Source organism: Hetaerina americana, unplaced genomic scaffold, assembly GCF_022747635.1.
Source record: "Hetaerina americana unplaced genomic scaffold, ioHetAmer1.1.p SCAF_8, whole genome shotgun sequence".
Lineage (NCBI taxonomy): Eukaryota > Metazoa > Arthropoda > Insecta > Odonata > Calopterygidae > Hetaerina > Hetaerina americana.
Window position 1 is genome coordinate 59,631,986 of NW_027287427.1, and position 17,536 is coordinate 59,649,521.

General features: G+C 35.7%; 1 protein-coding gene across 1 annotated transcript in view; it reads left to right on the forward strand.

Moving 5' to 3' along the window:
* The window catches only part of LOC139697603 (uncharacterized protein KIAA0930 homolog), a 34,882-nt gene extending 17,704 nt beyond the window's left edge, over nt 1–17,178 (forward strand). The window contains exons 8-10 of the mRNA XM_071596385.1: nt 2,719–2,881; nt 14,970–15,119; nt 16,938–17,178. Coding sequence (XP_071452486.1) covers nt 2,719–2,881; nt 14,970–15,119; nt 16,938–16,978 — 354 coding nt within the window. The 3' untranslated portion in view covers nt 16,979–17,178. The remainder of the gene's footprint in view (nt 1–2,718; nt 2,882–14,969; nt 15,120–16,937) is intronic.
* Nucleotides 17,179–17,536: the final 358 nt, after the last annotated feature.

The window sequence follows — 17,536 nt, forward strand, 5'->3', positions numbered from 1 at the left end:
AATAGCAAGTGCTGAGGGTGCAATACTTTGTGCCAATTGCTAATTCAACCAAAGAGAGTGATAATGCATGTGACTAATGTTAAATATGAGTGAAGGATAGCTTCATTTTTTATTCATGGTGCATTTTGCTCCATTAAACTTAATTTGTTTGATTTCTGAATTGCACAAGAATTCTACCAGACTAATTTATAAATGGACAGGAATGTGACTATGATCTGTATTAGTCATTAATTTTTAATGCTACAATACTATTGATAATTTATGGCATCACTGAAAATTTCATGTAAGCTGTTTATGCCAAAATTGTGTAATTTCATAAAAGCTTGTTTTCTGTCAGTACTGAAGTATTTTTGAGTTTTTCTTTATTTTGATGCTCAAAAATAGTGTTTGTTTTTTATATAGGGTGTGTGGTATATGATTGTATAAAATATAAATATTGTATACAATGTGGTGTCAGTTATTTACCAATGGTAAAAAAATACTGAAGTCAGAGCAATGAATGTTTAATTGTAAATTGGACTGAAATGTGTAAAAGCCACAAATCATGGAGGATAATAAATTTAAAATGGGTCTACACAGTTGAAATATGAGTTTTCAATCCATAAGTTAAGGTTTTTTCCAAATTCATCATAAAGTCAACCCATTCTAAAGCAAGGATCTAATGCATTGGGCCAAGTTGAGGAAATTAAAAATAAGTTTTCTTAATCTTTGTAGGTATGTTTATGGATATAAATTAAATTCCAGGTGGTACACTTAGAACCATTTAAACCTCAGAAGTTGTGGTGTATATCATATTTCAGTACAGATTATGTACACTGAATGCATACTTTGATCTCATCACAAGTCCTGTTATTTTTGCGGATTGAAACTGAGGGGAAGTTACATAATGGACTATCAATTTGAGGATTGGTTTATACCAGCTTTCCAAACTATTCATTGTCGGCTATTCTTTTCATATCTTTATTTTCCAATGCACTTGCATCTTAAATTACCTGTTTCCTGCTTTCATCTCTATGCTCCCTCTGTAATTGTTGGTGTTTCCCTCAGTTGTGTTTTTTTTTGGAAATTGTACAAGTTGTGCTTCAGAATATTTTCATTTAGTGTTAAACTTCTTTTGGCATTCTCTTTCAGTTTCTTTCTTCTAAGTACTTCTTCATTTGTTGCTTCAATTTCATTTCATAACTCATCTTTAGTCCATGTTTCCAGTGCATTAAACATCTTTTCAAGTGTTTAATCCATTTCTAATAGCCATGGTAAAAAAAACTTTATTCCCTGACTGGTACTCTATGACATTATTTCTTTCAATCGAAAACCTTTGTGCTAGTTCTCTTCTTCAAATTGTTTCCCTCTTTCCTGTTTGGTTGTTGATGATCTTGTGGCCAAAGTGGCTCAACTCTTTCACTAAGTGGAGTAAACCTTTTCTTGATATTAATTAAAGATGTCATTTTCACTTAGACTGGTGACCTTGAGTTTTTATCATTTTTTTCATATGTGCTGTTTCATGTCACACCAGTAGAGACTGGTGCCCTTGCAGCTATACCATCTGCAATTGTCAGTATTAATATCCTTTCTCCATACATATATACACTATTATATTTTCCTTGATTTGATTTTGTTGATTACTTTCTCAACACACTCTGAATGGGATTAATCGCACCCAATCAAACAGGAGCTAAGGTGATTCATAATTTTATGAAATATTTGAAGCAATTAATACATTGATTTATACATTTTAAGAAAGTTAAGCTCTACTGCACTAGGCTCTATATCAGTGGTGAATCCAAGGGGGGGGAGCTCCCTTTGTGTGAGTTCTCCTCCCATATGGTGAATTTTTCTGACTTGATTCCAATTCTAATTTAGTTTTACTTATATGCCTGAGACTACTTTTGAAGAGCTGTTGTATTGCAGGCATAAAAGTATCTTCTACCGCTGCATGTGTTTTTGTCTGAAATGGTGCGATTATTTTCACATTTAATGTGAATTTAAATTTTTTTGTTGGAAAAAATTTATTAATGCTAACTGATATATTAAGATGCCCCATCCCCCGCACTTGGGGGTTTATAGATCAACTACTGTATGACGTATTATTTTCAGAAACAAAAACCGTAGATATCTTTCCAAAGGTTGGTTTGAATTTGAGGTTGAAGCTCAGCCCCTATGGCATGCCCTGGATACTAGTTACTTTTATGCAATACCACCTGAAGTTTATCAAAAATATTTGGTTTCCTTTTAAATATTAATCTCTCTCTGGGGAATCTCTTGGGTAAATTCCTTCTGCCAATCACTTAGCAGGATATGTGCAATTCACATGCGGTGGGATTTGTCCAGATGGGTACTACACTCACCAATGACATTGACCTTTGGTTAAACAAAAATAAAATAATGCCTAGCTCCAGGATATTTTATTATGATGAAATTAGTTGCAGAATATTGAATAAAGCTGTTGATGGGTGTGACACTACTTACTTTTATTGATGAACTCCATGTGTGATATTATTCCAGCATTATGAAATATTTGTTTGGGCATATATTTGGTGTATGATGCATTTAATTTTTAATGTATTCTATCCTTAAATTTTTTACATTTGGTTCTTGAGTGAAATTATTTTTGCTGCTCACAGTTTCATTAAAAGGGCTTTTTCCTTTCCTATTAATGTGTTATTAATATGCTAGTGGCTATTGATAAATCTTTTTCATCCTTGACATGAATTCCCTCAGAGACGTCTCAGTGATCCAAGCTCTAATCTGAACAACTTTGTGAGAGGAGGGTGGCGAACCAAGTCATATGCAGATTCCGGCCAGAAATCTCGCTCAGAAAATGAAGGGCTCGACTGTTTAGCTGGTGGATTGGCTGAGATCGAGGCTGGTGATGTCCGAGATGGTCAGTTGTTTTACTGGAGGGAGGGTAATCTCTTACCTCACATATCCTATCTAATATGTTTACTCTTTTTGATTGCTTCTTTACTCAGGAATATGAAGCACACTGAGTAGAATTCTGGCACTGGGGTGCCTTTTGAAAGAATAAATGAAATGCGACAGGTTTTGTTCTTGACTGTATTTTTGTGCTTTCAGAAAATCAATTGCACCAGCATATTAGAGGAGAAGTGAAGAAGATGAGAAATGTTTTTGTGGGGGACATTTCGAATTGACCGAAACTGAATTACATTTGATTTGATGGCTAGTCAGGAATAGTTACTTGAAGACCTTTAGTGGTTAATATTTTGGGTATACACTGCTCACTTTCAGATATAGTTGTAAATTCTTATACTGTTGAGTCGCATACATTGACCTAATGTGACATGACTGTAAAGAACAATAACCTGCTAATTTCTCCAGGTCTTGATCCCAGCTCCAGAAAAAATCATGGTTTTAAAATACTTTATCTCTTTTGTGTATTCAGGAAAAGTAAAAACTTAATTGTCTATGTGTTAATAAATAATTCATTGGCAAATTCTAAGATAGACTTATATGAAAAGATACTTTCTAGCGCAACAAGTTTTAAAGTCACTTCACGTATTATTTGATTAAATGAGAGAGTTGTAAAAAATTAAATTAGTATGTAGTTGCATATAATAAACATGAACATATGTCCTATTTTAGTTTTTTTTGTCTCTCCTCAACATGCATTTATAATAATGCTTGGAACATTTGATGGGTGTGTCATCAAAATAGCATGAGAGGAAGTATTTAATGATTAAATGAAACTCAAGGGCGGAAGTGTCAGTTGTGGAGAAAAATTGTTAAAAGTGAATTTTTACTGAAGAAGAGCATAAACTTGTCCAAGATATGGATGAAAATCCTTAGAATGATATTTTAAAAGTTTGTTAGATGTTATTTTTGAGGGCTGACTGAAAAGTCCTCAGCCTCACCTATAGATGGCATCACTACCTGCATAATATTTTTCTCTCATATTGGCACAACTGTGAGTAGATGCCGTGTGAAATTTCTAGCCATTCCATCATGCAGTTCACTGTAGGCAGTCTTTTGAATCAGTTGTGCGTGTTGTAAGAAATGGTAAAAAAATTGAGTATTGTGTAATGTTTAAATTCTTCGTGAAAGGGTTAATGTCAACCAAAATTCATTCAAGGATTGTGAATGTGTGTGGGGGCTATTCTTCTTCTCTTTCCACGATGAAGAAATCGGCGGCAGAGTGGCTGTGAATGCCTCCAAGGTGATTCATGTGTAGGATGTCTGAGAAATATAACCACCCTGGAAATCATTGAAAAAGTGCGCGATATGATTTTGGAAGATCGGTGCAACAAGATGCATGAAATTGCTAATTTTGTGGAATTCATCAATTACATTTTGCATGAGGAATTGCTTACGGCAAGCTTCACTCAAGATGAGTGCCACACATGCCCTCTGCGGTTCAAAAACCCATTTGGTTGACACTTTCCCAAACAGTGCTTGGTACACTTCACAAAAAACAAGAGTAATTTCCTGTGTTGATGAGTCACAATGGATGAAACATAGATTTGATATTGCATACATAAATGGAAACAACAATCCATGCGGTGGATAGAGGCCAGTTCTTCAGCTCCAAAGAAGGCAAACATGGTACCATCGGTGGGAAAGGTCATGGTGTCGTTTTAGGATGCGAAAGGAGTTCTGTTGATCCACTTTCCTTAAAAAATAAAACAATAACTGGGGAGTACTATTCCAACCTTCATATAAAATTGGATTCAAGAATTCGTGAAAGCATACCCTGCCACCTTGCTGAAGAAAAAACCATTTTCCATTAGGATAGTGCACCTGTCCACAAACATGTCTTGGCGATGGAAAAATTGAGGGATTTGCCCTATGAAGTGCTGGAAAATCCACCCTATTCACCAAATTGGCTCCCTTGAACTTTCATTGCTTCCAAAAACTCAAAAGTTTCCTTGCCGCTCAACGTTTTTCGATCATTCAAGAAACAATTGTGGCTATAGACAAGCACTTCTTAGCATTTCAGGTAGAACACTACAGAGCCAGGATTGACACTGGAACACCCCTGGATGAAATGTGTTGGAGGGGAAGTTCAGTTACTGCAAAGATGTTCCAGTCCAGGCCAAAAATGCACTGTAATTTACACTTCAGTGTATTTAATTGCATTCAGTGACGTTTTTTGTGCATCAATCAATGCTGCAATTGGTCCTTTATTATTATGAACAATAAGTAATGAAGAAGTATCTTTCTATTCAATAATTATTGTATGCTGCCGAGAAGTTTCATTTTCACATAGGTAGATAGTTTCACGTAAATATTCTTAGAATTTTTACAGGATTTCAAAGTAATGAGTTGGTAGTATGACATGCATATTGTAGACTCGTTTAGGGTTAATTGCTAGAGTAGTTAAATGTGTGAATTGAACCACTGTGTGAGAGATTAATTATAATGCAAAACTTAATAGAAAATGGCATTCATGTTAATATGGAACATACTGCAACATTATTATTATAAATGATGGAATGAAAAGTTATGCCATATATTAAGACAAGTAGCTACAGAAGGGAATGAAGAATGAAGCAGAAGGTGTCTGCTCAAATCTCTTCAAGATCTCCTATGACTGGAAGTGGCTGTTAAGAACTAATTGAGCAGCATTCTTTTGAATAGGGTGGGGCAGATATTTTCTCTTGTTTGATGAAACATAAGGAGGGATATATAATCCATGATGCTGCAACATTAAATGGCTGCCGTGAGAGCTCTTTGGAAGTAAGCATAAATAATGAGTCCTCTTGAATCCACAAAATGTGGGATACTACCAGGATTTTTAAGTGTCCCAACTGAGAAACTTTTATGGCTGTTATCAGAAAACATGTGCAGTGAAGACTGCCCATGTTTTCTGATATGTGGATGCGAAAATTTGTGCAGTTATGCCTAGGAGAGGAAATATTTCTAGCCATTTTCATATATTTAACTTATTTAATCTGAGAAATGAATAGAAAACAATTCTTAAGTACAGGGAAACTTTCCATCACAGCTTAAGGAACAGAGGAAGGTACTTAGTTGCATGCATGACAGCCAATTGGTAAATGCTGTTAATAAAATTAATGTGCTGTTTAATTTATTATTAAAAGATACTTTTCCACAATCACGTTTTTAACATAAAACAGGACTGGTTTTCACAGTTTTCTTCATCATACGCGCATCAACATTTTAGAATGAGAATGGAATGCCAAGTGTGTTGATAGTTGGATCGATCCAGGTAGTGAAAAGTGTATAGATTATTTACTTTAATGATTAAAATTATATTGCATATGGAAAATGTGATTCATTGTTGTAAAGTGAGCGGTTACTACAGTGATTAGTTGTATCAATCTCACCATTTCCCTCCCTAATCCCCCACGTTATGTTTTTTTATTAATTTTACTGTCTCGTATGTTTTCATGCTCTTTCTGTCTTATACTCAGTTTGGTTATTTACAGTCTAGATGTGCACATTTAATTGTACTTCCATTTGTTAATGCATGTGTTTCTCAGTGTGTGTAGTAGCCCATGGGATGTTATGGATTGCTCATTGTAGTGTGTAGTACCGATGCAGTTGGCAGTGAAGTGGTATTTCTTCTTCTCCCATGACAAAGCAGCATTTAGGAGGATAAAAGGATAACAATGGGGTGTTTGCACAATTTTCACTTCCAGGGGTTATTTACATTTTCAAAGGGTTCAGAAAAACAATAAAGAAATGTGTTGTTCATTTATAGCATTAAAAACATGTTTTAAAGTAATAATTTCATTTATCGAAAACTTGGCTTGCTTTGTTATGTGGAAATTGCTGTGATAAATAAATTATCTGGATGGTTAAGCCTGACATTGTGTCTAGCTAGATCTTTGATTAAATGTGTTTTTTTTTCATTTAAAAAATTTGAATGGGCCAGTTGACCAATACATGATGCTCGAACCAATGCATATTTATAATAATTATTCGTATGAAGAATATTATTTTGCGCAGTAATCTTTAATTCTAAGATTTGAATGTGTTTATTTCAGACTCTTTAGTTCATATAGTTGTTGATGCAGATTTTTTTAGCAACGTGATCTGTGTCTTTGTTTATCATATTATGTTCTTTTCATTTTCAATAATCAAGTCACAAGTTTTATTTTCTTGAGATATCTGTAAGGAGTCAATCTTTGGTTGACCAGTTAACCTAAGGGTTGCAATCATTGCTGAGTGCATAAGAATATCGTTGTGGGATGAGAATCTATGTAAACAAAACAAAAAATATGAAGTTTACAAGAATGACGAAGGCTTCAGTTAAATTAGAAAACTGGAGGGAATAAATGGGAGTAGGTGGAATAGTTAACGTACCTTGGCAATGGTTTAGACCGAGATGGCCAGAGAAGGTGTGGAAGCTTGGTCATTGAATCAAGGTAATATTTAGGTATTTATTTGAAGGCTTTTAAGATGTGGGTATGAGAAAGGATGGAAAAAATAAAATGGAGAGAAAGGAAAACGAAGGAAGTACTGGGCTAGGTAGAGAAGGAGAGGGAATTTTTGGGAGAAATCCAAATGAGGCAGGAAAGGTGGATGTAGAGCATTATGATTGGCAATGGGATGTTGAAGTCAGGTGGAGGGGAGAACGTTAGGCAAGTGAGGAAAGGATAGGAATAGATGGAGCATATTGGCTTGAATGGAGGCAGGGAGGAAGTGATTAGGCATTGAAGAGGTGCTTCTTATTGTGGTGGTGTTGGAAATCAGGTTGTGCCTTGCTTGGCGAGGCTGGAAAATGTAGCAGTGTTCAGTTTGCCCATCCAAAATCCACCTTAAATGGTAGACTATCAAATTAATAATTAATCCTTCAGGAATATTGAGTGAAATATGTTGTTGCATAGCAGTACAATTTGTAAAGCTCTTGTGCCATAAATTAGTGAAGGCTATAAAGGAGATTCCCCTCTCCTCACTTACAACTCCTCTCATGAGAGGAGTTAAGCGGGAGACATTGATGATGTGATAGTATCCTTGTTACTTACTGGGATCTGAACTTGTACATATTGATTTTCAAACATCTTGTTGTTAGAAATGGTGGTTATAGTGTACTTATCTCCCAGCATTATAGCCTACTGCACTCCCTGTAGTTATGAACCATTAAATTGTTTATTGTAAATATTTCACCTTGGAGTCTCCCGCTACCATTGGTTTGAGACCCAGGCGTTAGCACTGACCACAAACCGTGACACTGACCACCAACTGTGACACTGACCACGTCCACCATCACCAAATAACTAGTTATCCTGTCCTATGATCATGAACTTAGATGAGAAGCGGAGGTATCTTAGAGAGTATGAGCTGCTTGCCTGCAATGCGATAATTCAGTTTTACCCTGCAGGCTGCTATACTCTTGATGTTTTTTGTATGAGCAGGCTTTTATTTCCACTATGATGAATATGATCCTAATCATATGCATTTATTGTGAATATGATAAGCTTTGTAGGGGATCCCTGTCACTTTATCCACTCCCCCCCATCTAATAAAAAAATATAATTATTATTATTTTGATTTTGCTTTCATCAGATTTTTCTTTCTGGTTTATTTATTTTTGTTTTTATTTACCCCTTGTCCCAGCAGCCCAACCTTCTCGTCTCCAAACCATTGCACGTCACCACTCTGAACCCTGCCTTGCCCCCTGCTCCCAACACCCATCCTCCAGATGTCGGCACAAGGCCACCAAGGCCCATGTGCACATACGTGACACCACCTTCCCGCTCAAGACAATGAGTGATGGGTCACGTATTGTCTATGTTTGTGATGCGAAGGTGGTCAGGGGCATCCCAGATGTAGCCAAAGGAGTGGAGGCTGGGACTGACGGGGAGGACAGCAAGGGCACCAGTGGCAAAGGTGATGGTATGTCTTTGTCCATCAGTGTGTATGTCAATATGGCCTTTTTATTCTCTCCTAACAAGAAGGCAATTTGCCAAGAATGGAGTGCCCTTAGGAAGGATGAATCATGGAAGGGTTATATTTTTTAAAGCAATTTTTTTGCATCTACTAAATGGAAGGTAAACCATTCTGAAAGTGTTGAAATGATGATGTAAGGTGTTAACTGTTGAAAAAATCAGGATTGGATTATTTTTTCTTTGTATTGAACATCTAATGGCAATCACCTTTCCCGCATTCCCTTCCAAAACATTTGGTGACCTTGTGGTGACTAGTATGCTGGCTTCCTATCCCAAGGGCTTGGATTCAAGTCCTGATGCTAGTGGTATTATTTCTTCTGGTATTATCTATGCTGAAGTAGGGTAGTGCTTATTTTTGAAATTTGAAGGGCTTTGGAATTTGCATGCTATAAATGATCAATTGGGTGAGAAAACATGTTTCAGTCTGTTACAAAAAGTAAGGGCCATTTGGTATTAAAAAAATATATTCACAAGAAAAAGTTTTTATCGGCAGTTTAAGTTTCATGCAAACCTACTTCTCTTTTCCACATAATTGCCTTTCACTTCTAAGAGCTTTTCCTATGGCTGCAGCAACTTCTTTCATCCCTCAGCATAGAAGTTTACTGTCTTGGAATTGAACCAGTTGACAATGATAGTCTTGACTTCCTGGTCATCTTCAAACTGTTGTCCACCATTCCACCATTTCAAGTGCAAATAGAGGAAATAGTCACTAGATGCAAGATTGGGCTGGGATTAGTGGTCAAAAAACCCTAGTTCACTCAGCATTCTCTGCTCTTTGTGTTGGTTAATTAGCATTTTTGGTATCCACCTTGTGGAGTTTGTGTAGTCGGAGCTTTTCTGTAAAAGTCATGTAAACAGTCATGCTTCCAAGAAGAGGAAATTTATAAGCTAAAGCACTAGGCATTAATTGTCAGTCAGGTTGCAGTTCTTGGTGCACTAGTTAAATGACTTCATTTGTCTGGATACTGAGCCTGTCATTCTGCTCTTCATCCTTTGTTTATCCGTTTTTGAAGACTCAGCACCATTGTGTAACCTTTCATTCTATTGATTCTGTAGGTACATAAACTAGGCATAACACCCAATTAATCTTGGTAGCTGATGAGTATTTTGCACACAAAAATCCACAGCATGTCCTTTGCAACAGGTAGGAGCAATGTTTTGTGGACATTGTTATCTGCCTTTACGGGCTGGCAAACAGCTTCTGAATCAAAACAATAACTTCAGAGGCATTGGAAGCAATCAGTAGATGGTGCTGCTGGTCTATAACGTTGTCCTGACCCATCAATATAAGAAAGCAGCTCTTACTTTTTGAATAATGCTTCATAATTGGAAGATAAAAAGTCTTGGCCAGGAGAGAGGCACCTTTTTTGCCAAACATGGACTCATGGCTCCTATACTGTTGATAATGTTAATGTGAATATGAAGAGGAAGTTATTAAAAAACTGTGAAAGGGAGAAAGAAAAGTGTGATAAGGATAATGAAAGAAATGTTGAAAAAGGATATACTGGGTGGAATAGAAGAGCAGAAGTTTAGTTCTTGCTGTGTTTTTGGATATATTTTCTTGCTTCATTTTGCTTTGCCTCTCCTGACGACATGAGAGGGAAAGAGCTGGCTGTATTTAAATGACTAATATGCAAAGCTGATGGAAAATAGGAAGTTAACTCAACAGGAGGAATTGCTCCCAAGTCTCATAGTGACTATACATGGTGAAAGAAAATCTTTGCTAGATAACGAAATGGCACATTAGTTTCAAAGTATGGCATACAAAACCTTGAATTCATAGGAGTATGTTTGATATTAAGCTAGGCAGGCTATTCAGTTTTTAATTAATGGATCCTATAATAATCTAAATAAAGTAATTTCTCCAGAGATAGAGTAAAAAGCTGTACGTTTTCACTGTGTAATTCAAACTGGACCGACCTTGGTTGAAACAGATTGTGTTATTCTCAAGTAATTTGGTTGGACTTGTGAAAGTACTCTCTGCTTGCACTCCTCAATGAAATTACCCAGAGAATATCACAATTTGGCATTCTTAGTTGGTGTGAAACTTGATATTATGCATGGAGATTGTTACAGTCAATGGCTGTTCTTTCTTTGTGAGTAGGAAGTGAAATTTGTAATACCACCTGAGGATTTATTCACTTTCCCACTAAGTTTGCAGACTTCCTTCAATCCTGTGATTTTTTCAAAATACTTCCAAACTGGAGGTGTGGAACCTATACTGCAAGTGAAGTTATCATCCCCAAAGGAACCTCACATACATTAATGCAGAGCACAATATTAACACATCACTCAACAGTGAAATTGGAGTCTGGCAGAACATTTATACACAAGGTATCAGTTATCAAACTATATTGTACAAAATAGGGTAACATGAATAAATAGTGTAGACATTTTACTTAATTCTGCAATTGTGTGACAAATATTGTCACTGCATGAAAATTCTTTTCGCCCTAGTTCTAGGGTGAAATTTATTGACCCTTTCCTGTGGCTCCATACAGCAGTGTGGTGTTGAGAAAGTGAGAGAAAGTTGGTGGAAATCCATGAGTCAAATACCTTGCTAGAAATTGAAATAAACTCTTAGTTTTGCTAATACTCAATGATAAAATTATGTTTGACTTGAAAGAAATTAATTAAAAGATTTAGTTAATGAAGTGTTCTACTGATAATACTGGAGAATATATCTTCATATATGGTATATTGGAGGAGTTGAAAAGACCGATAGTTTTTCATGTATTGTAGAAAAAATTACCCATACATTTGTTTATTTTGGCTATCCATTATACATTACGATTTTCATGTATTTAAGGGCTTAGTGCCTAAGGTTGGTACTCTTTATCTGTTATAGTGGTTGTCAGGTTGAGCACTGTTTGTATAAACCCATGGGGACTGCAAAAAAATAATGCATATTAGCTGATAGGTTCCCACTGCAAAATAATAGACAGGCATAAATTTTAGTATATTGTAACTCCCAGCTTCATGACAATATTACTTCTTTATCATATTAATTTTATTGTAACCAGTCTATATGCTTCTCCATTGAGTAATAACATTTATTATAATATGGTGTGTATTTGTCTAGCAGACACAGTGTATTGATAATACATGACAGGTGTGTAGGACTTGTCAATGGGGTATAAATCACATGATATCCAAATGGAAATAAAATACAGTTATGACATGAAACTAATATACTAGTATAAGTTTTACATAGATGTTCATTTACTCCACAACAACACTCCTCTCCCAGATATGTGAATAGATTCTTCTTGAATAGTGAAATTAGTCTCATTTCTTAAATGGTTATGTTTATTGTTAAACAATTTTGTGCACATCAATGGTGGACTTGTAGCTGCCATAAACAGGTTTGATATTAATCATTATGTTATTTTTCTTCAGTTTCAATGTGACTTTATTTAGTGCAAAGCTATATTAAGCTCTTTTATATAATTTGGTACCCTTCTCAAATATGGTATTTGATGAATTGTAGATTTTCTTCTAAGAAACTCCCTTATCTAATGTAGTCTTATTTATTTTTACTTTTTCTTTGATTGCTCAGTTTTTTTCGGCCTTTAAGTTACATCAACCTATTCAAGGTATCTGCATGTATTTCATTAAAAAAGTAGTATTCCAATTTGTGGAATTATGGTAATGTAAACAATTTCTTGTGCTTCGTAGTATTTTTAGCCCTTTTAAAGTTCTTGGTTTTGTGTATTATTGTATTCACCCTCACAAATAGGATTAATGCACGTAGTGTTAAATTCATTTTTTCTCACTGTACATGGTATTATATAATTGTGTATACATTTTAGAATTTGAAGTTTGTGGAAAATAATATTATAGCTAGTATGACCATTCATTTCAGGATATGAAAGCAAGCCGCTGTTTCACTCACAATATAAATACCCAGGTTAAGTTTTAGTTACGCTGGATTAGTAGACTTGCTTAACCACAACTAAGGGTATGCATCAGACTAAATCAGCAGCAAAGGCATCAGGTTAATAAATAATTTTGATGCCAAATTTGAAGGCTACTGTGTTAGTGTATAGAGGCTTCATTATAAAAATGAAAAAGCAAGGAAATAACCGTGAGAAATTTATTAGTGAAAAGAAGTTTGATTTAACCTGGATTTGAGCAAATTAATATCCTTAATTTATGGCTCCTCTTCTTCCGAGAATTTATAATGGCTAACCCAATGGTCTGTAATCACATTAGTCAACAGAGCCAAATATCCAGAGTACAGTGATAGAAATTTCTTTTGAGAGCCAAATTTTTTAAGCTTAAAATATAGAGGTAGGTACATTGTAATCAACTTCATTAGGGCACTCCTTAAGATGGTCTTTGCTAATAAGTCCTCAATCTGATCAAGGTGGAAGTCGCCGAGGTCAACCCCTTCCAAATCTCTCATCCTTATTCGTCTTTTATACTATAGTCATGTATATCCTTTCGTTCATCCTCTCTATATGTCCGAACCATTCCAAGCCCTGTTGGTGGTGGGGTAACGCCCTCTCCTGCCAACCCAGAGGTTGTTGGTTTGATTCCTGCATAGGTGGATATTCTTCCACCTAGCCTTGGGTGTATAAATCTATCTTCAATGTAATGCCTAAGGGTTAATTGGAAAAAGAGACTTGGTCTCAATCTTGCCCAAATAAGTCAATGAATAAATGAAATAAATAAAAAAACCATCTCAACATACCTTTCTCAATTCTTGACACTATATTTTCTTTCACCCTGCAACGCTCCCTAATTAACCTAATAAACTTTACGAAAAGTTTTTTCTTAGTTAAACTTAGCCAAGCCCATTGAATAAGACTTGATATCATACTTAATTATAATATTATTTATTGATAAAATTAAATTTCAAGGTATCCATAAAATTAAATCATGATAATGACTGAAAAAAACTAATGTGAACAATGACCTTGCATCTCCTTGGAAAGTTTTGTTGTATCAAGTTTGTAAGTTGTTTTTTTTTATTTTAGGCACGATTCCAGTTTTTCATCAATAAGACGACTTCCCAATTTACTCTTGATTAGGCTCATGCTTGAAAATGTTTTTTTGCATGAATATATAGACCTGAATAAGGAAAGAACAGCAAGCACTTCTTGTTCAGCTGACTTTATGAGTCGGGAATAATATTCCAGGCGTTAAAAATTGGCATATCTTCCTTTTCCAGGTCTTTCAAAGCAGACCATTTGTGCTGTGAACTAAGTTCTGACAAGAGTCACCCTCAAGGGGCTAAAGAGCTGCATATGGCTGGCAAACCACAGTTTGCCTGTCACTGGCTCACCGATCTCTGTTTAAATGAAAAAGAGCCCTAATATTACTCTTTGCCTTTTGAAAGTTGAGGAAACAATCCCATCTAGACCTTGGCATTACTTCAAATTCATTCCTTCTCTACAAAAATTCTGCTTTCGATTTCCTTGTTAAACTCTAGTCAGTTCCACTTAATAAATCACAAATAATAGCTTTTGAGAACCTGTGTATTTAATCTTACTATCTTTAACCTTATGGACTGAGGAACTGAATATACAACTAATTACCTTGTGTCTTATGCATGACAATTTATCAAAACTTCAATGTGAATTTATAAGGATTGATTTATAAAGGAACAAAATCTTATTCCTTCAAGTCCTTAGAAATTCTCGGTAGAATCCGCTGGCAACGGTAATTAATGGCAATTCGGTAGCTTAACTAAGTAAAATGCTGATCCCAAATGAGGGGTCCAAGTTTGAATACTCACTTTGGTGACTTATTGATCCACTGTGAAATTCCTTGCTTCTGGGTCCTCATCAGTGGGTGACTGCTAATGTGACTGCTATGGATATTCCTGAAATATCTTGAATGTGTGGAAATAAATGGAATGAAGAGGATGATAAATTAATAATGGTTAAAAATGTTAGGGAAGAGAGGATGATCATGCTATTACTCAAAAGTATTCATTTCAGTTCTCTGACTATAAGCAAAACGGTAGCATTCGTTCAAATCACTGGGGTGTGGCTAAGGCTTGTTTTTTATGCATCCCATCAAGGTTGGTCTTGAATGTGTGATCATCTTTCTGCATAGCACTCTCCACACGTATCTCTTCCCTTTTTTCAGAGCTGGATGATGGTGCTTACAATCCATTGTGGACAATGAGGGGCTTCACCCAGACCTTCCACTTTTGGAAGGAGACGAAGCGAGCTCAGTCAGTCCCCCTCAACGCACTCCTCACATACGTCACGCTGCCGTGGTGGAGCATTGCAAGGGGTGAGTTTCCTTATTTGTTTTTTCCAGTGTTGTCTTGTTGATTGGGGATCTTTCCCATTCTATGCGTGGCAAGGCGATTGTGGTCAAGCAACAGGTTGGCCAGTGACAAAACCAAGAAATCTGGTCATAGTTAAGGAAATACTATAAAATTCAACAGAAAGTCGGGGAGTTAGCCCCAGCTAGCTAAGAAAGTCTGGGGATGACCCTCATGAATATAAGAAAACAAAGTGTACATTTCAACTAAACCCTTTAAATATTACAATGCGATTCTGTTGAAGTCTTACATTCGGTTATAATTTTTATGCAGTTAAATTTACAACAAGTCCTTCACCCACAATTATTATTGGTAGTATACTATTGAAGGTAGGTTTTGGATGGGCATGGACTGATTATGTTTACACTCCTGAGCTCCGTCCATAAAGATGTAGTGTGACATCCCGCACTTCATTTAACTGTTCTTTGAATCCAAATACCTTCTCTCTTCCTTCACTTTGTCCAACTTGCCTATCCTTTTCCTCCCCTACCTTGCTTGCCTCCCTAATTTCCTTGCCTTCCAACTTTCACAGTCTTTGGTATTCCTTTGCCAATCAAAGTACTCTGCATCAACCTAATTCTCCACCTTTGAGCCTCCCCCAGTAAGCCTTTCATTTTTACCAAGAGACTAATTGATTTCTTCATTAAGGTATGGCATGTGTATTTTTATCAGCTTCTAGCTTTCTGAGTGCATTCAAAAAATTCTTATTCATCTTAATATATCTATTCTAAACCATCAGTTGTCATAATTAGTTCCATCAAAATTTGCCCTTGTCCATCCATGATTTTTGCTTTCATAAAAATAATAACAATAATATTTATTCATCCCATGTCAACATTTACATTAATACTATAAGTATAAAAACCTGAATTAGATACATTTTCAATTCACAAACTACACAGCAGTCACTGCATTATAGTATCATTAAGATCCTCACTAATGTAGTAATACCATTTTTTCAGTGATCAATTTCTCCAGTTATATTTCAGAAATATGCTACTGCCAACATCTTTTGCATGCTTAGGGTGTTTATTAAAAATTTTTATTTCTCTCCATTTCTGCCCAATGGCAGTTTTTTTTAGATTAGAGAGAGGTGCAAGTCATTTTTACTTTGTGCTGAGTGATTATGGATAGTATTCCTATTTAAACACTATTTCTTATTTATTTTAATATATTCCTTATTACTCCCATGTGTCAAATGGGTCCATTAACTTTTTGTTATTCTGGGATTAGCTTGTTATTAATTTTGTGATGTATCAAAATGAAAGGTGTTAAATTAGTACATTAGGCTGTTTTTAATGGTCATTGTAACAAAATGGCATTGATTGAATTTTAATTCTCTAAGGTATGCCAGTAGTTTTGACAGTTTGGATTTGGTGGGAGGTGACTTAGTATATGTAAATAATATCACAGGTGTGTAGCCAAATGGATTATAACTTTGAGCCAAAAATTATTCATTAAATATTTGGCAAGATAGACATTTTCCAGTCAACTGTATGATCCAGTAATTATGTAAGTTTTTGCTAGAATAAGGACTTATTGGCTGGATGGTTAGTTATTTTTTTAAGGAACATAGAAACATATTTTCCTATAAATGCTACTGATTTAAGAAAATCAGTTTCTTTTAACATAGTATAGATGTGGTGGTGCGTATTTGATATTTTTTGGCTTGCGGTTAGTTTGCAATCGTTGTTTTAAATGGAAACTTTTTCTCCCTGAACTAGGTTTATGTGAAATTTGTTGTGAATTGAAATAACTTCATATATTATTTTATTTTATTTCAGATATACTCAACCATAGGGAAGGCCCAATATTAACCTTTTAAAGGTTTTATATGGGACTGGATTCCATTCCGCTGAACTTGAAAAAAATAGTCGATATATATTTATCTTTGGGGAAGTTGATGCTGATACAGTTGCTCTACGACCCCAATGTGCCTTCAAGGCCTGTGTGCCCCAAAATGCAGCTGCGTTGAGTGATGGCAACAGGCTTGCTTGGCAGGCCATGTTGATGGCGGCCCGTTTGGCTTCCTAGTCTTGCTGCAAGGGGGCGATAGACCCTTATTATTAAGCAGCAGAAGTGTGTGGTGGGAACTTTGGTTGGGGTGGATTATTTGATATTGGTGGTTGCAGATATCCCAGCATGTGCCTGTCTTGATCTGCTTCTGGTTGAAGCACGTCTTGCATATTCATTCATTCCATTTTCAAGTGATTCATTCATCTTCTCAGCGTTCACGCTTCTTGAGAAAGTAAGTTACTCTATTTGAATTGAAGGTGATAGTTTTATACATTTGATTTTCTGTTGCCTGTCAGATTCTTGATTTTTATCCTGCCTCCTGGGTGCGATGGTCACATGTACAAACTTCTAGAATCTGATCAATGAC